The following is a 24,884-nucleotide window of genomic DNA, read 5'->3' as shown; positions in this document are numbered from 1 at the left end:
GGGGGTGGAAGGGTGTGTGAGGGTGCAGTGCGCCACCGGCGCTCGAGAGGGCGCTCTCCTAGCAACAGGGCTGCGCTGCCTCTCAACCGAACTCGCTGGCGACCGCTGTGATGGACATGAGGAATCAACCAATGAGCGGCCGGACCGTGGGCGAGCGTGACCAATGAGAATCGGGCTCTTGCCGTGCCCAGCAGGTTGGGTTGCGCGGTGGGGGAGGGGAAAGAAAATGGCGCCGAGCTGGAACAAGCGCCCGACTGCGAGGAAGAAAAGCAATGTCCTGAGGAATTTATCCCGGCTGAAGGTACTGGAATGGGGCAGCAGGACAGGCTCAGTTAACAGTAAATGTGCCTTTTGCTGGGTGAATCCCTCCCTCGGTAAGACGGGGGGGAGGGGAAAGAGGTGGAAATAACCCCAACCAATCCCTCTCACCCACACAGCAACATCCTCAAATAAAATCACCGAAATAGAATAATTAATCACTACGTCTTGACCAGGGCTGATTGTAATGCTTTATTTTTATTGTAGTTGGGTGCAAATCTTGTAGAGCACCCGTAAACTGTGGTCACCCTCATCATGTGATATAAAATTGGTCCAATTCATTTCAACTGCAAATCAGTGCCCCTCATGTCGTTTAAATATTTCTCCTCTCAACTTAAAAATATGCCACCTAGTTTTGAACTCCCCCCAGCCTAAGGAAAAGATCCTTGTGATTCATCTTACCTCTGCACCTCATGTTTTTATAAACCTCCATAAGGTCGCCCCTCAACCTCCTATGCTCCAGTGAAAATAGTCACAGCCTTTCCAGTCTAACTTTATTTTTCAAATTCTCCTTTCCCAGCAACGTCCTGGTAAATCTTTTCTGAACCCTGTCCAGTTTACTAATATCCTTCCTATAATGGAGTGACCAGAACTCCACACAATGCTTCAGAAGAGACCTCCAGCTCCTATAATCAAAGTTCTGTGCATAGAAGGCAAGTGTGGTAAACACCTTCTTAACCACTCTGTCAACCTGTGATGCAAATTTCAAAGAATTATGTACCTGTCAGCCTGGGACTCTCTGTTCTTCAACTCTACCCAGAGCCCTACCATTAATTATTATAGGTCCTGTTGTTGTTTGTATTACTAAAATACAATACCACACATTTATCCAAATTAAACTCCATCTGCCACTCCTTAGCCCAATGACCCAATTGATCAAGATGTCTTTGTAATATTAGATAACCTTCTTCACTGTCCACTATATCACCAGTTTTGGTGTCTGCAAATTTACTACCCATGCCTCCTATGTTCTCATCCAAATTGTTTATGTAAATGACTAACAAAAGTGGACCTTGTACCGATCCCTGTGGAACACTGTTGGTCGCAGGCCTCTAGTCTGAAAAACAACCCTCCACCGTCACGTTGTCTCTTACCATAAAGCAAATTTTGTATTCAGTTGGCAAGCTCACCCTTAATCTTATATGATCTAACTTTACTAATTAGTCTTCCATGCAGAACCTTGTCAAAGGCTTTTCTAAAGTCCAAGTAAACAACATCCAACGGTCTGCCCTTGTCAATCTTTTTAGTTACTTCATTTTAAAACTCAATCAAATTAGTGAGACATGTGGGATAGTTGAGTGGCAAAAATAGCCTCATTATTGAGCATCTGCAATGGCACAGTTCAAGGCAGCAATGAAAATCCAAAGTACCATTTTACAGTAGCATCTTATATACACAGTTTTTACATACAACTATGTGACACCATGGTGCTAAAACTTTAATGTATCTATTGTACACAAGTTTGCGTGACATCTGTCGTGGGGGAGCAGGTGACAGTTTAAGCACTTGCTAAAAGTGGCTGTTACTCCTGATGGGATTAGAAGGTCCATCCGGTCTAAGCTTGCATAATTAAGAGGTGTTAGTCCTTTTGTCTTTAAAATTAGTCTTGTCCTTCCCTCAGTTTCTGTCATAGCTACAATGTCCCAGCCCCACATTCCCATATATGCCCTGTCCTTTCACAAACTTCAATGTGTTTAGTAATTCAGAATTTAAAAAAAAGGGACGTGTGTATTGCTGGATTTGGCATCCATCACTAATTTCCCCTTAGGACATTGGTAGTAAACTGCTGCAGTTCATCTGTTGGTGTGTACAAAATGCTGTTACGAAGGGAGTTCCAGGATTTTGACCAGTGACAGTGAATATTGGTGATATATCTCTACATTAGGACGGTGTGTGGCTTGGACAGGATCTCGCAGGTGGTGGCGTTCCTGTGTGTCCACTGCCCTTGTTCTTCTCCTTTGAGATAGTAGAAGTGCAGGTTTGGAAGGTGCTCTTGAAGGTGCCGTCTTGAGTTGCTGCAGTGCATCTTGCAGATAGTGCACATGCTGCCACTGTGTATTGGTGGTGGTTGGTGCTTTGTCCTGGATGCTGTTGACCTCTTGAGTGTTGGAGCTGCAATCAACCAGCAAGTGGAGAGAGTATTTCATCATACTCCTGACTTGTGCTTTGTTGAGGATAGACAGGAAGTGAATTACTCATCGCAGAATTCTTAGCCTGTGACCTGCTGTTGTAGTCACTGTATTTATATGGCTGCTGCAATTCAACTTCTGGTCAATGGTAATCTCAAAGATGCTTATGGTGGGGGATTTCATTGATTTATAATGCTATTGAATGTTGAGGGTAGATGTTTAAATTCTGTCTTGGGGATGGTCGTTGTTTGGCACATTTGTGGCACGAATGTTACTTCCTACTTACCAGTTCATTCTGAGTGCTGCCCAAGTCTTTCTGTGTTTGGCCATGGACTCTTTTGGTATCTGAGGAGTTGCATCACATAGTACTGCGCACTGTCTGTGACAGTACTGAGCGTTTAAGAGACATGATCTGACCTGTTTTTCTTGCAGAGGTGGTTTGTCGTAGTGGTGCTGAGATGTTTCCTCCCATCAGGCAGTTTGTAAACAGCTTTGGGTTTCTCCCTGAATGTTGTTTTTTCAGAGAATTGTGAGTGGGTGGGGTCAGGCTCACATTGACCCAGAGGGCTTTGATGTTGCTTTCACATGATTTGTTTTGTTAGCTGCTGGAGGGGATGGCTAGAGTTCTCTCTGCTGCTTGATTGAAGATTTAGGCAGAGCTTTCCTCTTAGAAATCAGAAGAGGCAGATTGTTTTGTTCAGTGTTTCTTTCTGCTGAGACAGCATTTCAGAAAACTGTTTTACTGCATTGCATTTTGTCAAAGGGTGTGTTTATGGGATGCTGCCTATGTTGGAACAATTGATGATTAGTAGTTGAATAATACATTATCTTGTTCAGTATGTCAGTAAAGTAAAATTATACCTATTCTTTGTTGCATTTTAATTGCATTGTTAGAATAAAGTGTGAATTCATTAAAACTGGACCAATCGAATCGAATCTGGAACAGAGTGCCTTACACTTGCCTTTGAAATAAAAGTTAGGGTCTAGGCTATCTCCAGAATATATTTTGGGGGAAGCCTGTCTGGTCTCTAACATATGTCTGTCACCTATTCCTGACTTTATAATGGAAGGAAAGTCATAAAGCGACTGAAAATATTTGGCCTAGGATGCTACCCTTCGGAATTTCTGCAGTGATGTCCTGGGACTCTGAGGTAATTGACCTCCATCAGCCATAGCCACCTTCCCTTGTTAGGTTTGATTCCAGCAATTGGAGAATGCCCCCTCCAATTACAGATGTACCATAGAAAGCATTCTATCTGGGTGCATAACAGCTCGGTATGGCAATTGCTCTGCCCAGGACCATAAGAAACTATAGAAAGTTGTGTGCACAGCCCAGACCATCTCGAAAGCCAGCTTCCCATCTGTGGATTCCATATACATTTCTTGTTGCTGCAGAAAGGCTGCCAACATTATCAAAAGGTTTCTCCCACCCCGGTAACACTGTCTTGCAACTTCTTCCGTCAAGCAGAAGATACAGGAGCTTGAACACTCACCAACAGGTTCAAGTACAGCTTCTTCTCTACTGTTGATAGACTGCTGAATGGGCCTCTCTAATTTCACATCTAATGTTGACCTTGCTTTTGTGCACCTCCTCTACAATCGTCACCTCATAAGCCTCGTTCTGTCTGTGTCCTTGTTTGGTTATGATCTGCCTGTATTGTTCGTAAAAACAGAACTTTTCACTGTGCTTAGGTACATGTGACTACAATAAACCATATCAAAATCAAACCAATTTCCATTGACTCCAAGCTTAAAGGCACACTCTGTCAAAAGCTGCCTGGATGACAAGTCAATCACTCATATCACCTCTTAAGTTCAGCTCTTTTGTTCATGTTTAGGCCAAGGTGGTTATGAGGCCAGGAGCATGAACATAAGTGGGTAGGTTATTGCAGAGTGAATGCTGCTTAATGACCTCTTGTTGATGACCTCTTGTAGCACTTTTTTGGTTGACAGTAGACTGACAGGGTGATAGTTGGCTGGATTGCATTCAGAATCTGAAGAACGATTTGGCTCATTTCAGTTAGTGCAAGGCATTTCAACTCAACTTCACAGGGAGTAACTGAAACATTAACGTATGTCTATTGAAATAGAAAATGGTAAACACCTGAGGAAGAAAAGAATATGCTGTTGAGCTGAGACGAGATTTGTGTGAAGCATGCACATTGATGTGGACCAAACAGCCTGTTTCTGTGCTGTAGACTGTCATAAATAGAGAGTGTCTCTGAATTGAAGCAAAGAAAATTGATTTATTAAGTATCATGAGTAGAATATGCCTTAAGTATTTCCAGCACTGTGTACCTTGTAAGCAGCAGTAAGAGGAGGTGCTATAAATAAGTTAATTAATAATCCTGTGATCATTGCCTCATCATATCCTCCTCATCAGCGTGTCTCCATTGGTTGGGGTCTGAACTGGAAAGTATTTTTTGGATCAGGTCATAACTACACAATTTAAATTGGCTAATAATACTTAATGGTACTACCAAGGGAGTGCCACATTGTCAAAGTGTCATCTTGCACAGGACATGTTGAACCCAGGCCTTGCTTGCTGATTCATGCTGATGCTACAGTACAAACACGAGGTGCTCTCATCATATCAGTGGTTTTCCCTTAGCCTGTACCACATATATTTGAGTCACTGTTAATGGGATGTTGAATTTGTAGTATGGTTGAAATCACTGCGTAACCTGCTACAGCCGTGCAAGTATTTGGCACTGAATGATGCAGTGGATGAGATAATAGTGGTTCACCTCTGGAACCAGGGTTTTAAGTCCATTCTTTTTCAAAATGAGTTTGGGTAGTTTTTGAGTGAAAAGTCTTGGTTGCGTGCCCCCTCCCCACTCCGGGTTTAAGTCCCACTCCAAGATAGACGATCAAGAAAGGTGTGTTCATAATGTGGCCAAACTGGTTGACTTTCAATCTGTAAATCCTTCTAACACGTGGCATGTGTTAGGGGTGGAGAGTTTCCTGGTCACCCAGGTGCTGCAAAGAAATTGGAGGCTCTACCATCACTGTCCATAGCTGCATAATGCTGCATGCATGTAAAAGTATTTGTGGAATCTGGCTGTCTGCCCATTTTGGTTTCTGTTTCCTAATGCAGTGATTACATTTCAAAATAACTGCATTGGTTGTGAAATGCTTTGGGATATCCCAGTAGTTGTGAAATACAGTATAGAGATGCCCTGCAGAAATTCACCAAGGCTGTTTTAATGATATCTTTTAAATCCACAACTCCAAGCAGCCAGACGGAGGTGGGCAGCAGATGCATGGTGCTGTACCACCTGCAAGTATCTGCCACCGCCACCCCCCAAAAAAAACCACTCACTATCTCTTGGAAATATTTTGCCTGTTCTTCATCATCGCTGAATCAAAATCCTAGAACTCCCTTCCTAACTGTAGGTGTCCCTCCACCCCAAGGACTGCAGAAGTTTGAGAAAGCAGCTTGCAACTTCTGAAAGGCAACTAGGGCTGTGCAATAGATGTTTTCCCAGCCAGTGACACCCTCATTTATTCTCTGAATAAATTGTAAAAAAGAGAAATGTGGACTTGCCTTATCATTTTATTTTCCCATCCAGTCATCTTATTGGTGGTTTTCTCTCGATTACCAGTCGGTTTAAATTTTAATAAATGCAGAACTTTAACCTGTCAAAAGGAAATTTAGCTTAATAAAAATATTTTTTAAATTAGCAAACTTCTCCAGACCTATTTGAGCGTGAGGAGTTGCAATTTAGGTGCCATTCATGTAGGGCATGATTTGCTCCAAGCTTTTTTTCTATTCTGATAAATGCATCAGAGGCTTCTATTGATTCTGGATCCAGGTTTTAATGAACACATGTACTATGAAGGAACTTGTTTCATAACCAGGTATTATATATTATAACACTGACTTTGCAGCAGGGAATTACTCGTGACATTATCAGGATGCTCTAGAGGCTCATACTTGCACTGATTAAATTTATTAATTAAAAGCTGAGCTTAGAAGTTCCAACAAGTTCGTTTGGTCTGATAGAATCTTCCTGATCATTTCTGTTTTCTCCTGTTTGTCCTAGAATACATTGTGGGAGGCTAGGAAAGAAATTGCAGAGATTTTTGCTTCACCTTTAACCACCGGTGAAGTTCTGGAGGATGGCTAATGTTGTTCCATTGTTTAAGAAAGGTAGCAAAGACAAGCCAGGGAACTACAGGCCAGTGAGCCTGACATCAGTGGCAGGCAAGTTATTAGAGAGGATACCGAGGGACAGGATCAACCAACATTTGGACAGTCAAGGTCTGATTGGGGATAGTCAGCATGGATTTGTGCGCGGGAAGTCATGTCTGACAAATCTTTGTTTTTCAAAGGGATAACCAAGAGGATAGATGAGGGTAGGGCAGTGGATGTTCTCTATATGGACTTTAGTAAGGCTTTTGACAAGCTCCGCATGGCAGGCTAGTCATGAAGGTTAGGTCACATGGGATCCAGGGAGAGCTGGCTAATTGGATTCAAAATTAGCTTGATGGTAGGAAGCAGAGGGTGATGGTTGAAGGTTGTATGTAGGGCTCGAGGCCTGTCACTAATGGTGTGCCACAGGGGTTGGTGCTGGGACCTTCGTTATTTGTGATTTACATAAATGATCTGGGTGTGAATGTATAAGGCATGATTAGTAAGTTTGTGGATGATACAAAATTAAGAGGTATCGTTGATCATGAGGAAGGTCATAAAAAAATTACAGAAGGATGTTGATCAGATGGAGAAGTGGGCTGAGGATTGGCAAATGCAATTCCATACAGATAAGTGTGAGGTATTGCATTTTGGGAAGTCAAACCAAGGTAGGACTTATACAGTAAATGCTAAGGTTCTGAGAAGTGTTGTGGAACAGAGAGACCTAGGAGTACAAATACATAGTTCATAGAAAGCTGCCTCACAGGTAGACGGGGTGGGGAAGAAGGTGTTTAGCATACTGGCCTTCATCGGTCAGGGCATTGAGTATAGGAGTTGGTTCATTATGTTACAGTTGTATAATTCTTTGGTGAGGCCGCACTTGGAGTATTGTGTACAGTTTTGGTCACCCTGTTATAGGAAAGACATAGTTAAGTTGGAAAGTGTGCAAAGAAGATTTATGAGGACGTTACCAGCCTAGCAGGCATGAGTTATAGGGAGAGGTTGGCCATGATAGGACTTTATTCCTTGGAATGTAGGAGAATGATGGGTCAGGTTATTGAAGTGTATAAACTCACGAAGGACTTAGATAGGACGAATGATATAGTTGTTTTCCCAGAGATGGGGAATTGAAAACCAAAGGGCATAGGTTTAACGTTAGAGGGGATAGATTTAAGAAGAACCTGAGCAGCAACTGCTTCATGCAGAGAGTGGTACTTATATGGAATGGGCTGCCAGAGAAAGTGGTTAAGGCAGGTACAATAGCAACATCTAAAAACATTTGGATAGGTATATGGATTCGAAGGGTTTAGAGGGACATGGACCAAATGCGGGCAATTGGAACTAGCTGAGTGGGCACCATGGTCAGCATGGACCAGTTTGGGCTGAAGGCCCTGTTTCCATGCTGTGTTACTCTGACTCTTTGACTCTAATAGGGCAGTGTCGTGATGAGAAATGAGTGGACATTGGGTTCCTAGTCCCAGTTTAACTGGGTTACGTTTTCTTTTACCCAGCATCTTGTTATCCAATTGGGTTAGGTGAAGGACTATGTGAAATCACAGGTAAGATATCAAGCCACTTGAATCCAGTCCTTGTCCAAAGGAGTACCAATTGTCATGTTCTAATGACAACAAATAGATGTACCATTTTCTTTCTTTGACAGATAACTGGCCAATTCTCGCACCGAATGTTCCAAAATTTGCCTCCCATTCTTTGTGTTCCCCTGAAGAATATTGTGGATGATGATTTTTTACTAGCTGGGTACGTAAACTATTTGCTAAGATATTTTCATTTAAGCTATTCGAACCTTTCTTGTATATGGTAAGAACAGTTTGTGTCATTCATTGACTTGACTTGACTTGAGGAGAATGCAAGGCCCCAGGCTCTTGTCATTATTCTGTGAGATACCAATGTATTCATCTGCAACATTGTACCATTCAATGGAGGCACTAACCCTTAATTTTAAACAGGCTTCTGCCCAAGGAGAAATGATTTTTCAGACAAATAAATTTGTTTCGCTCTAGAATCTCACGGCATAATGAATAGCCCCAGGCAACATGTGGAGATTGAACAAACTCTCCAGTATTTGGATCTTAACATCAATTTTTTTTTTGCTGTCTGTCTCTGTGGTACAATAGTTTCTGAACAGAATGGTTTTCCCTTGCTGGGGTGCTCCACTAAAATTGCAGACTGTTTCATAATGGTAACATGTAATGTTCCAATTTCAGATTTCACCTCAAATCTGTACAAAACTGCACTCACTGGGTCAGTGACAGGCAACAGTTCAGCATGTAGTTTCTCTCACTGTGTTTATGGCAGGGCTACAATCTCCTGGGAGCTTATTGCACATTCTCAGGACTGTTGGATTTGAACTTTGACCACCTACTTATGCAACTTAACTCAGTTACTTGTATGTAGATATGTTTGAATTTAGCTAGTGGGTAAGTGGGAAAAGAGGGACGCTATTCAGCCCCTCAAACCTATTCTGCTATTCATTATATAATGGTTGACCTGATCGAGCAAGCCTCACATATCAGGAAGATGCCAGTTTCAGTTCCTGGTCTGTACTGAGTGAGCTGATCTTGGTTGGGCAGAAGTACTTAAGCTGGAATAGAGCTCAGGTCCCTGATATTAGACAGAGAAAAATAATTATTTTTCCAAATGTACAATACAATGACTACTATAGGATGTAGATGAACTTTACACTGAATGAGGACGAGGCCAGTTTCAGAACGGCAGCACGGTGGTACAGTGGTTAGCACTGCTGCCTCACAGCGCCGGGAATCTGGGTTCGATTACAGCGTCGGGTGACTGTCTGTGTGGAGTTTACACATTCTCCCCGTGTCTGCGTGGGTTTCCTCCGGGTGCTCCGGTTTCCTCCCACAGTTCAAAGATGTGCAGGTTAGGTGAATTGGCCATGCTAAATTGCCTGTAGTGTTCAGGGAGGTGTAGCTTAGTTGAGTTATAGGGGTGGGTGGGATGCTCTGAGGTTCGGTGTGGACTTGTTGGGCCGAAAGGCCTGTTTCTACACTGTAGGGATTCTATGATTCTATAATTCTATGATTCAACTGTGATCCACTAGCAGCTACACTCTCCCAAAAAAAATGCATGCACTGACAATAAGCATACGCCCCCACACACGTACATATATATATGTGATATATATATATCATATATTTATATATACGCACACACACAAAATAACTCAATGAAACTTGTCAAGTAAAGGTGAATGGAGAAAGTGTGTTCCTTCCTGCAACTCATGAGAAAAGTAACCAAAGGTCGACTGTGTGGAGCTGTACCTGAGCAAACAACCAATGCTTTCAGGTGAGGCAGAGGCACGCCCAAAAATTGGTGCTAGAATTTAACAAGTAGATTTCGTAAGTGTCTGACTGTTTTCTTGGACTTCACATGCCTGAAAATCTCATCTCTATTAATCAGGAATTGTAACTTTCATTTTTACTTTGTTTAGTTTAATCTATCTCCATGTCCCTTTTCTCCTTCCCTTACCTCAGTCACATATTCCTTGGCTTTACAAAATGTGGTCGGTATGTGCTGTCCTATACTCGGGATGTACCAGAGCAGGATATTGACGAATTACCATACTATGTGTATTACTTGTACTGGTGGAAGTTCAACATTCATGACAAGTTGAAAAAGGTGTGTAACAAAGGTTCCCTTGTAAATAAAGTGCTCTAAACTCCAGTGCTGAACTCATCCGTATTGATATTGTCCACTTTCTGTATCTGTTGGTTTTGTGTTAATCAATTTTAGCTTCTCAATAATGACTTAGAGTGCCATTAAAATATTAGAAGTTCAAGATGTTTCACAAGCAAATATCAAACAAGTTTGACACTAAATCACCTAAGAAGGTATTAATAGAAATGATGAAGTTTGGCTAAAAGAGAATATCTTCAAAAACAGAAAGGAAAAAGAGAGACAGATTTGAGGGTCAGATGGGACATAAAGGGAATAAAAGAGATTCCTGTTACTTCTTAAATAAATCAATATTTAACATTAACAAGACATGCAAAATGACAACCTATTATGTTTCTTTTTATCACCGCTTATCAAAGTTTCAGGTGTCCTTTTTCCAGTATACATAACAGCACTTTAGAAAGAAATGAACAAACCCTAATACAATTAGATAGATGACTGCTGTTATCCACCCATGTCAGTTTGGAAATGTTTTCTCCGGCATTGTTTTAACTTGTCTTGTTGGTTTGCCGGAGGGCATCAAGACTTCCTGATCCCATGGGCTTCTGTTCCTGGTGGTATTCCCGGTTTGTGCAATCAATTTTGTCCTTGTTAAACTACGCCCTCTGTCTTACATTCTGTCTCTTTTTGGATTGCTACTATTTGATCATCCTTCTTATTAATAACATTTCTTTCTTATCTTCATAATCTCTTTGAAAGGGCATGTTCACTCCTGGTCCCAGTGTTTGAGCTTACAATGCATTTTCTCGCCTTCCAACTTTGTACTTCATGTTTGCAATCCACGGACCTAACCTCCTGCCCCTCATCCAACTTTTACATTTTACAGTGGCCATTTCTGCTCTTGTAATAGTCACATTTCCCCATTGACTAGCCTCCCTCTGATAAATATTTGACTTTAGTAGTTAATTTTGGCAGGTGTCCTTTGGGACCAATGGTATCATTAATGATCAGAACAGAACTGTCTGTCTTCGGGCAAACAGTCAGTTGCAGCAGTTTGATCCATTTGGTGTGCAGTCGTCAGCTGAGAGAGGTAGTTGTCGCCTCATTATTTTCTGTAACTCCTTCAGATTATGCAAATCTGCAATCCACACCAAGCAACGCTGAAGAGTGTACCTGAATAGTCTGATTTGCAGGCTGTACAGTTTTTTTTTGCCTTTACCAATAATCTACAGTGCTCTCCATTCTTTAAGACCCTCTCCTGTATAATAAACCTTATCTCCCTGGTTGAAACTGGTTTCTTATAGCCTTTCTTTCTGTCTTCAAATGTGCCAAATTCTTTGAGACTTCAGCTTCAATGAAAGCCTTTCTGTCTGCATACAGTGCATTCAAACACTCTATAAAAGTCAATCTACTTTTAGACCCTCCCCAAGCTGGGGACTGATTCCTTATTGCTGAAGGAACTTCAGAATTCCTGCCAAAAACTAACTGATATAGACTGTATCCTGGAACCATCTACAGCAAATTCTTAGCATGGACAGTCAACACTAGTGCAGCTGATAGTTTATAGTTTGGCTGATCTGCCAAATTTTAACCATTTATTACTGCGTAGTTCCTTTCACATACCCCATTGCTGAAAGGGCTTTCTCCTGCTGTAGTCAGAACTATTATGTTCATATTTGCACATGCATTTCCCAGTTTGTGGGTTAGCAATCTCCTGTCACTCATTGTTGGTGTGAAATTTTGTCGGTGGCCCAAGCCAAATCGCCATTCAGTTTTCAATACCATATCCAAGTTATTTTCCCATCTTTACTATGTATTATTGTTGAAAAACAACACCTGGTTGCCAGATTTTCAAAATGTAAAATGAAAATGTATTTTTTTCTTCATCTCATGCCGCTAAATCCATAACCACTACCTATTTAAAATCATGTTGCTAGGGGCAGACTTACTATTGGCCATGATACTTCTTGCATATCTCACACACATTGCATCTTGTCCACGAGCTTATCCTGCTCATGTCCCTGTGCATATGTGCTTGCTATGTTTAACTGCATACTCAGTTTAGAAACATAGTCACCATTCTGGAGTGCTCAACTATACAAGAAACACAAATATTTTTAAAATAATTTTTGTTGTTGAACTTTAGGTGAGGCAAGTGCACCTTTTCAAAGATCAGGAAGTGTACAGCGACTTGTATCTCACAGTGTGTGAATGGCCAAGCGATCCCTCAAAGCTTATCGTATTTGGGTTCAAGTGAGTATTCATGGCAACATTTAGGAGGTCCTTCAGCCTGTCCAGCTTGACCTGTTATTCATTTAGATCCTGGCTAATTTGTATTCGCTCTGTCTACCTGTCTTGATTGACTGTTCCATGCCTGCTAGAAAATTATCACTCTCTAGTTTTAAACTTTCAATTGACCCTCAGTCGTGACCGCTTTCTAGGTGGGAGCAAGTTCCAGATTCCCACGACTGTCTGTGTGAATTAACATCACGCAGAACAGCCTGCCTCAGATTTTAAGGTGGTGCCTCCTTGTTATGGGCTTGATTAACCTTCTAGCCGTGTTCTCATTCTGATGAATCTCAGCCCTCTGCATCCCCTTCAAGGTCAATGTATCCTTCCTGAGACATGGTACTTGGACCTGACTGCATTTTCAGTGGAAATGATATTTGTGCAGTTGATGTTCCTACCTTGACGCTGATGCATTTAATGCTATTTAAAGGAGGGAGTTACTGCTGTGCCATAGTCAATTTTCTTCCTAAAACAACGAATCCAAGACAGATTAACCTATTGTTTCCTTTTTGTGGAATCCTGTTGTTCTGGGATATTTTGTAAAGTTTATCTTTTTCTCCTTTTCTGTTTTATCCTTTACCATAGACTTCCAGAGATCTGTGGCTGACTGATTTGTTTGTTATGAGTGTTAGGTGTAGGGTCAGGAGGAGTATGGCTGGAGTCTTTGTCCTTCCTCCAGCAATTTTTTTTTAATGTACCGTATAATGTTTTCATCCCATTATATGAAAACAAAATTTGGTTTCCTTTTAATCCAGCATCCGTTCAGTGAATGATCTGCTGATAAACATGGTGATGAGTGATGAGAACGATCGAGATATTTATATTACAACAGTTGCTACACCGCCATTTGCATTCTGTCCTGACTGCAAGGACATGGCTTTGCTTAATGCAGGTATGAAGAAAGACTTTTTCCTCCCAATAGGATATCTGTTAAAGCTATGTTACGTCACTCTGCCCAAACCTAACATGTTATTATGTGTTTTACAGATGAGCAGAATGCCTACTGTCTACAGCATGGCTTCATGCTTCACACAAAGTACCAGGTGGTGTATCCCTTCCCCACATTTCAGCCTGCCTTTCAGCTCAAGAAAGATGGAGTGGTGTTACTCAACACCAGCTACTCTCTGGTGGCTTGTGCCATATCTGTAAACACAACAGGTATGCCATAATTGTTCATTTAGGAACCTGGACAGTATGTATGAATGAGCTAGTTACAGGTGCAGAAGAGGATCCAAGTTATTTTCATTCAGGCAGAAATATCCCTTTCCATTCATTGAAGCAGCCTGTTGGTTTCCATTTGCACTGCTGTGTCTGGGCATCTACTTAAGGGTCAGCTGTGACTCATTGCCAACACTTTGGATGATCATAGGATCAAATCCCACCCCGAGACCTGAGTGCAAGATCTAAGGTGACACACCCACTCCACTAAGTCATGTTCGAGGTGCCAACTTTTGGATGAGGTATTCAGATGCTTTCTCAGATCTTATGGTATTATTGGAAGACCTTAATCCAACAGTCAACATCACATTTAAAAGAATGATCATTTTGTCATTTTTATCACGTTGCTGGTTGTGGGAGCTCACTCTGCACAAACGTCCTGCTGTACTTCCTACAGTAGAATAGCAATTGCAACTCAAAAGGATAGGAAGCATTTTGTCGTGGCATTTCAGCCAGAATATAAAGCAGACTTGATGAGCCAGTGGGTCTTTTGCTTCCCGTTATTTTCATCAATCAGGTAAATTTCACCAACATTGCGGAGTTACATGACTTCAGCTGGATATGGCAGCTAAGGCATAACAATCAATCACAGTGGCTCTAGGATGTTTTGTGATGTCCTAAACTTGTGAAAGGTATGCTATAAGTGTAAAGATTTTTGCTTTTTATCATGAGAGCGACAATCACTTGTTTTTAAATGTACAGATACCTCTGTGCTATACTCCATCAATACTTTGTAAAATTTCTTTATGGTCACTCTTAGAATCTGGGTATAAATACCATCTGGGTCATTTTGGACATTGTACCTGTCCCCAGTCATGTCCTTACTCTGGTCCATCCACACGGGGTGGTATGGTGTCTCAGTGGTTAGTGCTGCTGCCTCACAGTGCCAGGACCATGGGTACGATTCCAGCCTCGGGTGACTGTCTGTGTGGAGTTTGCACCTTCTCCCCGTGTCTGCGTGGGTTTCCTCTGGGTGCTCCGGCTTCCTCCCACAGTCCAAAGATGTGCAGGTTAGGGTGGATTGGCCCTGCTAAATTGCCCATAGTGTCTAGGGATACATAGGTTAGATGAATTAGCCATGGGAAATGCAAAGTTACAGGGATACAGAAGGTGGATGAGTCTGGGTGGGATGCTCTTCTGAGGGTCAGTGTGAACCTGTTGGGCCGAATGGCCTCTTTCCACACTGTAGGGATTGTGTGATTGTAGGATACTGTGATTCATATGCAAAGAATTCCATCAGAGTCATTGGCTTTCCCCTGTCTAACCTGAGGCCACTGTGATTGATTGTTATGCCTTAGCTGCCATATACAGCTGAAGTCATGTAACTCCGCAATGTTGGTGAAATTTACCTGATTAATGAAAATAACGGGAAGCAAAAGACCCACTGGCTCATCAAGTCTGCTTTATATTCTGGCTGAAATGCCACGACAAAATGCTTCCTATCCTTTTAGCCATTGATAGAGGCAAAATAACCAGCAGGAAACACAGGATTACAGAGATACCTATTTGGTGATTGGTACCAGTTCAGGAGATCACCTGTGTTTTTATAGCAAAGTTTATGCACTATTTTAACCGGATGTTCATTTCAGATTTATTTGACAACTGTTCTGCTGTCTTGGTTTTCTGTGTTTCAGATGAGAAAGGGCAAATTCTGTACAGTAAGAGTAATGAAAACACTGCACCTCCACATCATTCTGAGCTAGATCCTAGTCTTATGTTGCCAGTAATGGATGGTGTCATGTCAAATTATCATCAGTGTAAAGGTATAAATCATCCTTCATCCAGTGACGGAGGGCCAAACTGCGTCCCACACAAAGCTGACACTAATAGCTGTGTGCGCACTGAGTACTGTCCTGAAGAAATGCTGAGCTGGGAATTGAAAAGCTCGAAGCATGGTGAACTGGCAGCGTGTAATGCTTCCCACGGTGACCGATCCTCTGCCGCCGGTAAAGCGAAGGAGTTTGCAGCTGACATTTTTAGGCGAGCCAGAGCTGCCACGAGCACCATGGAGGCATTGGGTAGTTTAAGCCAAGCTGAGTCCAAACCAAAGGAAGGTGTTCTACAAGGGATAACCACAGATGACTGTCACGAGGTCCTTAATACGCAGAGAAATGAGATGTCCGATTTCACACTCTCCTCTTGTTCTTCTAAAGCAAAGTCAGAGATTCAGTGTTCCAGTTGTGTTGCAGACACCTCTGACTCTGCTTTGAACTCTGAACATTCACATTCACAGTTACTAGGCTGTGCTTGTATTACACAAGGGAATCCTGCACTGGGTAACGGTGTATTGTCTGCTGCTGAACTGAAGACTGAAATGGCAAGTGAGTTGATTCAGTGTGAGTCAGGTACAATGAACAATACTACCAGCCAACACCATGAAACTGCACAAACAGAGCCTGGGTACGTGAACTATATAAAGCTGCATTATGTTCTGGAGCCTTCTGGCATGGCTGCAGATGATGATGATGGTGAGTTAAGTAGGAGTGCTAAGATATTATTTATGCCTCCCTTTTTTTGGTTGTCAGGAGACTGTTTACCTTATTAATTTGCAATAACCTTGTGGTACTCCGCCAGTCTTCCCTGCTTTCCTTGTCAGAAGGCCTATGTGAGAATTTTCCCCGGTGATGTGCTCACTGTCTCAAAATGATGAGTCAACAGAGAACCTGCTCCCAGTTCTTTGCCCACGACACTCTGGCATTGGTATTGGATGGTGCTTGAAATCAACAAGGTTGCCTTTTGGTAATTGTGAGCACTAATACAAACAACTCCCAATTCTTTCATTTGAATATGGCCATGGTTTAGTGAGTGTCACTCCTTCCTGAACCAGAATGCAGTGTGTTGAAGTCTCACTCCAGAATCTTGAGCACACACTTCTCAGCATGGTACTGCGGTCATCCCTTATTGACAGACGTGCTGCCCTTCTAATGAGACAGTTAACCAAGATCTGTTCTGCATGTTTAGGGGATGTGTGAGATCCTACAGCACTGCCAGTCAGTAAAGCTGAGGAGTGCCCTGTGACTTCATGATGGAACTTCTTGAGTATGATCTAAACAGAATCTGGCCAATCAGCTCCTGGAGTTTGAGATCTTGCAATGTATAGGTCAATGACCATGTTTCCCTACAGCAATAATTGCCAGTAAAGTTCTTCATTCACGAAGAAGCCTGATGGAATATGAAAAGCTTCTTTTTTTACAGGGGTTGCGTAAACCACACTTTCGCAAATCCGGTTGCTGGTTAAATCCTTCAGCTGAATTCCCACTCTGCAAAGTCTAGCGTCCTCTGTCATTAAATGCCAACATTCCAGATCTCAGAGATAGTAAGAACTACAGATGCTGGAGTCAGAGATAACACAGAGCGGAGCTGGAGGAACACAGCAGGCCAGGCAGCATCAGAGGAGCAGGAAAGTTGAGCTTTTCTGAAGAAGGGCCCCTACCCAAAACGTCAACTTTCCTGCTCCTCTGGTGCTGCCTGGCCTGCTATGTTCCTCCAGCTCCACACAACATTCCAGATCTGTTCTTTTTTACTGTTTTCTTTTGAAATTCTGTAGTTTTTATGTTGATTGAGGTGCTGGAGATTGGGACATGTCAGTGACCAAAGGACAACTTCAAGTAATTGCAGAATTATTAAGCAATGCTCTCTAACTTCTGCTTGTCATGAGCGGCCAGCTTTTTACACTGCATGGTCCCATACCCATGTGGTCACAGGCTTGCACACGTGTACCCTTTAAAGGGAATGTTACTTGTGTGCAGCCTGCTTGTTCCCTACACAGCATGTTCTCAGTTACTGTGTGCTTAAGCAGCTCAGAATGAGTGTTGCTCAGCAACATGTTGGAAGCGGAACAAGAACACTCCTGCTGCAGCAGTAGCTTGTTCAGTTAGGGACAGTTTTGTGCCTATCAGGAACTGTGGTGAGATACACTAAACCCACTTAACAATCACTGTCCATTTCTCCTGAGCAGTAGTTGGAATTTAACTACAGCCTGCACTTGAAAAGCTAGAATTTTCACCCTCTCTTTCATTTGCAACAATCAATACACGGACATCATTAGACTCTTCATTCCAGATTTTTACTGAATTCAAATTCCACCATCTGCCATAGCGGGATTTGAACCCAGGTCCCCAGAACGTTACCTGGGTCTCTGGATTACCAACCCAGGAATAATACCACTAGACTATTGTCTTCCCTAATAATTTGCTCAGCTACAGTTGGGTGGGAACAGAGTGCGTTTCTGTTCAGTTTTAGTTGGAACTAACTTCTCCCTCCCTTAAATATTAAACATATCCACACCAAGAGTAATGTGCACCAAAATTACCATTTAGTTCCACTTTCACTTTACTCAAGCAGTGAAAGGGTAAACTTTGCAAGCCTACCATCTGTTAACTACAGTGATTTTCACTTCCATCTTCAAGCTGCCTGAGCAGCATGTTCTTACTAGTGTCTGTGCTTTCATTCCCATCACAGTACAGCACTGACAGTGCATTCGGCTAGCTTCTTCTGTTGTTGGCTGATCTTCCATATTATGATACTGATGCAATAATCAGGTGTAACTTAGCTCGTTTGCGTTATTGTGACATTAATATTTGCACAGCTTTAAATCAATGGATTAAATTGAGGAATTGTGGCCCTGTTTATGTGAAGAAAAGGTTCACCTAATTGTGTGATTTGAGGATCTCAAAGGATTTGTTTAATCTTGCAACTGTTAATAATATGTTTGCTATCAGAGGAACTTGTTGACGGGAGACTAAAACAGATTTTGTTTTTCACAGGATATGATGATAAGATTTCACTGCATTTTGTAGTGACTGACTTGAGGGGAAGGAATCTGAAACCTGTTAAAGAAAGTGCTTTGTATCAGGTAACTTAACCAAAGTGCAACATAATCCTTGCTGAGTACAAAGGGTACAGGACTGCTAGAGCAGTACCTTACTAAGTGGTGAACAACCGCAAGTTCTAGTTGCAGGTACTGTCCAGCAACCTGATGTATTGTCACAATGATGATAACAATGGGATGTGTAATACTGAAATGTAAACGAGCCCAGCAGTGAAAGTTTTTAAGATTTCAGTCTTGCAGATCTGTTTGAAGATGGTCTTTTGCCTTCTCAACAGCGAGATACTGGTCCTTTGTTCATCAGTGGTCCTGATGGGAATAATTTGAATTGTTGTTGTGATGAGAAGTGTGTGATTAATGTAAATAGATTTTGTTTAGTGTTTATTTGGATTTTAAAATAATAGCGTACAGATTGGTTAAAGTTTTGTGGACTTTTTTTTTTAAAGTAATAACTACGTCAGACGATCCTTCGGGATCAGTGACTTAATCCAATATGAGGAGAGAATAGGAACCTCCTTGGAGTGTTAATGAAAAATTGCTTCTGCTGTTGTCATTTACAACATTGGCAGTGAAGGCCAATAGCTTGTTTTTGTGTCAGAATAATCAAGGATTGGTTTTCGTTTCGCAAGCCCAGAGATTGAAAGCTTTCTGGACTCCTCAGTGGAAACCAGACCAGAGTCAGAAGCAAAAATAGTTTTTGTTTACGTTGAACTAGAGTTTTGATATAGAGGGCTAATTTCTCCAGATTTGAGTCTCTGTAATGGATTATGTTGGAAAACAGCATAAATCTTTGCTTTGCTGGGTATTTTAAGACTTTTCTAATTGCAAACTGTATCTAGATAGCTTAGTTTGTTTTCTTTGTCTCTGTCTTTTGTGTAATAAACTTCTGTTTTTAAAGAAACTCTTCAGATTCATGAGATTTTTGGTGAATGACCATCGTATTAATATTTTTAAAAAATGATCTATCAGACCAAATTTCAGTCCAGAATCTGACTTGTGTAGAAGTACTATCAGCAGGGAACCTAACAGCTATCACAGGACGTTGAGTATTTTAGTCTGTACATTTCTTTTGTAAATTTCTGAAGTATCAGCATTCAATACAGTAATGACAATATTGCACTGTAACATGCACAGCTCTAAACTAGATGGTCTTTATTACTGGCTGTTTCTGGATGTCAGTATTATGGCCCCAAGTTTTTATTCCTGTCTTTTTGATGAAAAGTAGCTGAGGGCATTCTTGGCTGGGTAGAGTTTGCGCTTTAAAAAAATGGTAAATATGCTGTGTTGGTGGACACATTATTGTGAATAATTAAATTGTGTTGCATAGAATTTGTAAGTCTTTACAGATAGGTATATGGCAGTCTATTAGTGTAGAACTGGAATCATCAGCCTGCATTTCTTGTGCTCAAGTCTTGGGAGTGGAACTTGAACCCATGGGCTATCCAGTGAGGCACAGCTATTGCAGTCTGGCATGAGTGTGTTTTTGTATGTGTTGCTCTCACCAACTGTATTATCACAGCTGCCCTCCTGAGAGGGGAGAGTGGGATGGAAGGATGGATTTATATTTACCACTTTACATTTCCATGAGAGCGATCTCTTTAATGAGACACGTGGCTAAGACCGATACGTGACTATCTTATGCTTGACCTTTCTTTGTTCCCTGGCAACCCATCTCCTATATCTTGTGAATTTCCAGGGCAAGTACCTCACTGTGGAGCAGCTGACACTCGATTTTGAATATGTCATTAATGAGATTATAAGGAATGATGCATCCTGGTCAAAGCGATACTGTTCCTTCAGTGACTATGATATTGTCATTCTAGAGGTAAGTGAATTTAGACTGGTTAGGCAGTGTGTTTTGGGATAGCCTGGAATGGGATGGGGCTAGGACATGGCTTCATGGTAATTCTTCATGTGCTGAGTTTATGGATTGACGGACAGACTTTGGGGGTAACTTGGTCTGTTACTTTAATTGATCTAAATAAGGAGGAAACTAGACGCTGGATGGATTTCTTCCAGTGCAATAAATTTGAAAAGATGTCAAGGCTCAATAAGTTTGCGTTTTGAGGACTGTAGTGTTACTGATCAGTAGTTCGATTTTAGTACAGCAGATGTTGGAAACTCATAAGGTCAATTTTTTCTTCAAGTCCTAGCATTTCCTTTGTCTTGTTTTTAAGCAGCAACCTTGCCCCCAACTACACAGATGCACACACCACACAGGCGCGCGCACACATTCTAAGGGCTAGTCTGAGTGGACAGGAATGTCTCAGATTCCAGTTCATCCCCTCATAGAGGAGGTGAGTGCCTGATTTCTGCTAACCTGTTCTCAGGGACTTCAGGAGCTCAACTTAAGAACACAAACTTTTACAGGGATAGATAATACTTTTGCCTAATTGCCTAGCTGCTTACCACAGATCGTCCTCCTTCACTTTGTCCCTTTTCTATTAAATTGTCTTCTGGACACCTTTATACTGACTTCTTAAAAGGTTGTCTATGGCATATTGGAGAGGTTTGCCCATAGACCCAACTGATTATAGACTAAGTGCAGTGCACTGAATTCTTGCTTCCTTGGATTTTGGGACTGTCATTAACATCAGTATGATAGTGATCTATTTCTGTTTCAAGGTGTGCCCTATAACCAACCATGTCATAATTAACATAGGACTGCTACTTTTGGCATACCCTTCTGATGAAGAAGGACAAATAAGGTAAGGGAAAGTAACTTTCAATGTACGTGCTATTCAGTTGTGAAACAGTGTAGATCTGTTGGGCTTGCATTATAGATTTCATTTCCATGGGAAATCTGAAATGTTGTTCCAGTCAGGGGTTCCATGAGTAAGCTTGCACACTTACTTTCCAGCTTGCTTTGTTACTTCTAAAGGTGGAATTTGCAATGAGTTTGAGTCCAGTTGGTGGTACTTGCCCATACTTGTAGAGTTATAATCTCTATTAAGCATCAGTTGATATTAACTTGTCAGTCTGACTCGTGGGTGACTGGGATCAGAAATGGAAGTGCTGAGAAGCTGCTGTAGGGCTTCTACTCTGACATTGGGCTTATATACCTTATTCGGAGAGAGCTGAGCAACTCCACTCAAATGCTGCTTGTGTTATAAATGACCTAACAATTAATTTCCTTGTGTAACAGAATCTAATGGTATGAAGAGACAAAAAAAAATCAAAGCTTGTTGTCTTGCATTCCAGCAAGAAACCAAGCCGCAATTGTGTACGTAGTGCACTTTCGTTCACTGAGGGTAGTGTTATGGAGACTGCCAATCCCTGCCATGTTCCCTGCGGAAAACTCTGACAAATCAAGGTCTACAAGCCGCAGTTGATGAGGATAGGTAACTGCACCTCCTTCATAATAACACGCAACACTGGAACCCCACCAAGGATGCGTCCTCAGCCTCCTACCACACTCCCTTTACACCTACGACTGTGCTGCCATCTACAAGTTCGCTGATGACACCACCGTAGTGGGACGGTTATACAACAACGACGAGTCAAACTACAGAAGGGAGATAGAAGGCTTGGTGACGTGGTGCAATGAAAACAATCTGTCTCTCAACGTCGGCAAAACTGAAGAACTGATCATTGACTTCAGAAAGAAAGGAGGAGAACATGCCCCCAACTACATCATAGGAACTGAGGTTGAGAGAGTGAAGAGCATCATGTTCCTCAAAGTGACAACAATAGACAACCTATCCTGGACTTTCCATATAAATTTGACAGTCAAGAAGGCATAACAACACCTCTTCTTCCTCCGGCAGCTCAGGAAATTCGGCATGTCTATAAGGTCCTTCACCAACTTCAACAGATGCACCATTGAAAGCATACTGCCTGGGTGCATACGGCCTGGTATGGCAACTGCTCTGCCCAGGACCATAAGAAACTACGGAAGGTGGTGTGCACAGCCCTGACCATCGTGGAAGCCAACCTTCCATCCATGACTCTATTTACACGGCTCAATGTCCTGAAATGCTGCCAACATTATCAAAGACCCATCACGCCCCAGTAATGATCTCCTACAACGTCTTCCGTCAGGCAGAAGGTACAGAAGCCCGCACATGCGCACGAGCAGGTTCAGGAGAGGTGATGGCCTAGTGGCATTATCGTTGGACTGTTAATCCAGAGACCCAGATAATGTTCTGGGGCCCCGGGTTCAAATCCTGCCATGGCAGATGGTGGAATTTGAATTCAATAAAATGTCTGGAATTAAGGATTTAATGATGACTGTGAGTCCATTGTCGATTGTCAGAAAAATCCATCTGATTCACTAATGTCCTTTAGGGAAGGAAACTGCCATGACTGATGAATGGACTGTGTAGCCTCAAATAACGCTGATCTTGCTAACATTGATCTCGCCTAGTGCACACCCTGTGCAATGTTACTTGTATGCCTCTAAGTCTTTTTGATCTGTACGTCCTTTACTTACTATGATCTTCCTGTACCGCTCATAAACGAAGCTTTTCACTGTTTTTCAGTACATGCGACAAATAAATCAATCAATCAATCAATCAAAGCCTGGTCTGAATTACAGGAAGGATGTGATTGCACTGGAAAGGGTACAAAGGAGATTTACCAGGATGCTGCCTGGGATGGAAAATTTTAAATTATGATGAAAGGTTGGATCAGCTTGAGTTGTTTTCGTTGGAGCACAGCAAGTTGTGGGGCAATCTGATTGATGTGTACAAAATTGAAGGGCATAGACAGAGCAGATAAGGAGCAGCTGTTCCCCTTAGTTGAAGGGTCAATCGTGAGGGGAGACAGGTTCAAAGTGAGGGGCAGGATGATTAGGGCAGATGTGAGGAAAACCTTTTTTACCCAGAGGGTGGTGATGGTCTGGAATGTGCTGCCTGGTAGGGTGGTAGAGGCGAATTACCTCACATCCTTTGAAAGGTACCTGGATGAGCACTTGACATGTCATAACACTCAAGGCTATAGGCCAAGTGCTGGTAAATGGGATTATGTTGAAGGTGTTTGTCACGTCAGTGCAGATTCGATGGACTGAAGGGCCACATCTGCACTGCATGATTCTATGAATTGAATCGACTGAGATTGACAGCAGTTCCTGCTGCATCCCTATATCAATCGTAGTCTAATCAGTCAGTATCCTCTTCTCATGCAACATAAATTAGTGTTCCGTTTCTAAGTTTGGTTTTCTTGCAACCCAGTCTTAATGAGTGCAAGTTGAAAATCTTCAACGTTGCAAGCTAACATTTCTCAATGCTGTGCTTAGTGATGAGAGATGTTCTGATCTCCAGCACAAATAGTCATAGAGTCATACAGCATGGAAGCAGACCTTTAGGTCTAACTTGTCCACCTAACTAGACATCCCAGTCTGACCTAGAAATTTGCCAGCATGTGGCCCATATCCCTCTTAAACCTTTCCTGTTCATATACTCATCCAGAAGCCTTTTAAATGTTGCAATTGTACCAGACTCCTCCACTTCCTGTGGCAGCTCATTCCATTCACGCACCACCCTCTGCGTGAAAACGTTGCCCCTCAGATCCGTTTTAAATCTTTCCCCTCTCACCTTAAACCTATGCCCTCTGGTTTTGGACATCCCCACCCTAGGAAAAAGACCATGGCTATTCACCCCCATGATTGTGTAAACCTCTACAAGATCAACTCAGCCTCTGAAGCTCCAGGGAAAAAAGCCTCCACCTATTCAGCCTCTTCCTATAGCTCAAACCACTCATCAGGACAATTTGTAATGAAGCAACATTTATACTTGTATGAAAAGGGAATGCTAATTGTTTGACAAGAGGACTCTCGAGGATTCTGACTGGTAGGGGTATTGATGTGAAGAATTTCACCAGTTAATGATGACTGAGTGTTAACTGCCAAGTTTGGTTGAAATTTTGTACTAGGCATGTGGACTTCAGTTGGTCAAGACATTGTTCCGAGAAATGGAACAGGAAATTACTGCCAGTTATTTTGTTGAAGCATCTTAGCAGTGGCGAACACTTATGTTACTATTGCATTGTAGGGGCATAACAGAGTTAGCTTCACCCATTGTTCAATGCTTTGAGATGTCTTAACCTTCCAGTGAAATATGAGGTAGAATTTCAGGACCAAAAGTGATGGCCCTTAGGCCCATTCATTTATAAACTTGTATGATATACAGCAAGAATAATGCAATCAGCATAGCCATTATCTTGCAAGATGGCTTTGACAAACCCTATTTTGGTATCATGCTTATACAGTGAACAAATGGCTTTAGCTCTGTTTACAAGGTTGCTGATAAGGTCAATCTTTATACCACATGGGACTGTAGGAATGCCAAGGTATGTATTGTCTTGTAAACGTAGG

The 24,884-nt window shown here is 42.0% G+C and overlaps 1 protein-coding gene across 7 annotated transcripts in view; it reads left to right on the top strand.

Annotated features, from left to right (window-relative positions):
* The first annotated feature begins 211 nt into the window (after positions 1-211).
* Positions 212-24,884, top strand: part of dcaf15 (DDB1 and CUL4 associated factor 15) — a 29,363-nt gene continuing 4,690 nt past the window's right edge. For 3 of the 7 annotated variants that reach the window (XR_007265746.1, XM_020515700.2, XM_048617965.1), the window contains exons 1-10: positions 212-301; positions 8,243-8,340; positions 10,095-10,239; positions 12,383-12,489; positions 13,281-13,417; positions 13,513-13,683; positions 15,378-16,211; positions 18,510-18,598; positions 20,268-20,396; positions 21,197-21,279. Coding sequence is in view for 6 of the 7 variants with exons in the window: in XM_020515700.2 (XP_020371289.2) it covers positions 227-301; positions 8,243-8,340; positions 10,095-10,239; positions 12,383-12,489; positions 13,281-13,417; positions 13,513-13,683; positions 15,378-16,211; positions 18,510-18,598; positions 20,268-20,396; positions 21,197-21,279 (1,868 nt within the window). In the remaining variant the exon portion in view is untranslated. Of the gene's footprint in view, positions 302-8,242; positions 8,341-10,094; positions 10,240-12,382; positions 12,490-13,280; positions 13,418-13,512; positions 13,684-15,377; positions 16,212-18,509; positions 18,599-20,267; positions 20,397-21,176; positions 21,280-21,716; positions 23,089-24,884 lie in introns of those variants that run through there. The other 4 variants (XM_048617966.1, XM_048617968.1, XM_048617970.1 and 1 more) reach the window with 4 other exon arrangements.

This window comes from Rhincodon typus, chromosome 38 (assembly GCF_021869965.1).
Source record: "Rhincodon typus isolate 14 chromosome 38, sRhiTyp1.1, whole genome shotgun sequence".
NCBI classification, from domain to species: domain Eukaryota; kingdom Metazoa; phylum Chordata; class Chondrichthyes; order Orectolobiformes; family Rhincodontidae; genus Rhincodon; species Rhincodon typus.
This window is presented reverse-complemented; position numbering and strand designations above follow the sequence as displayed.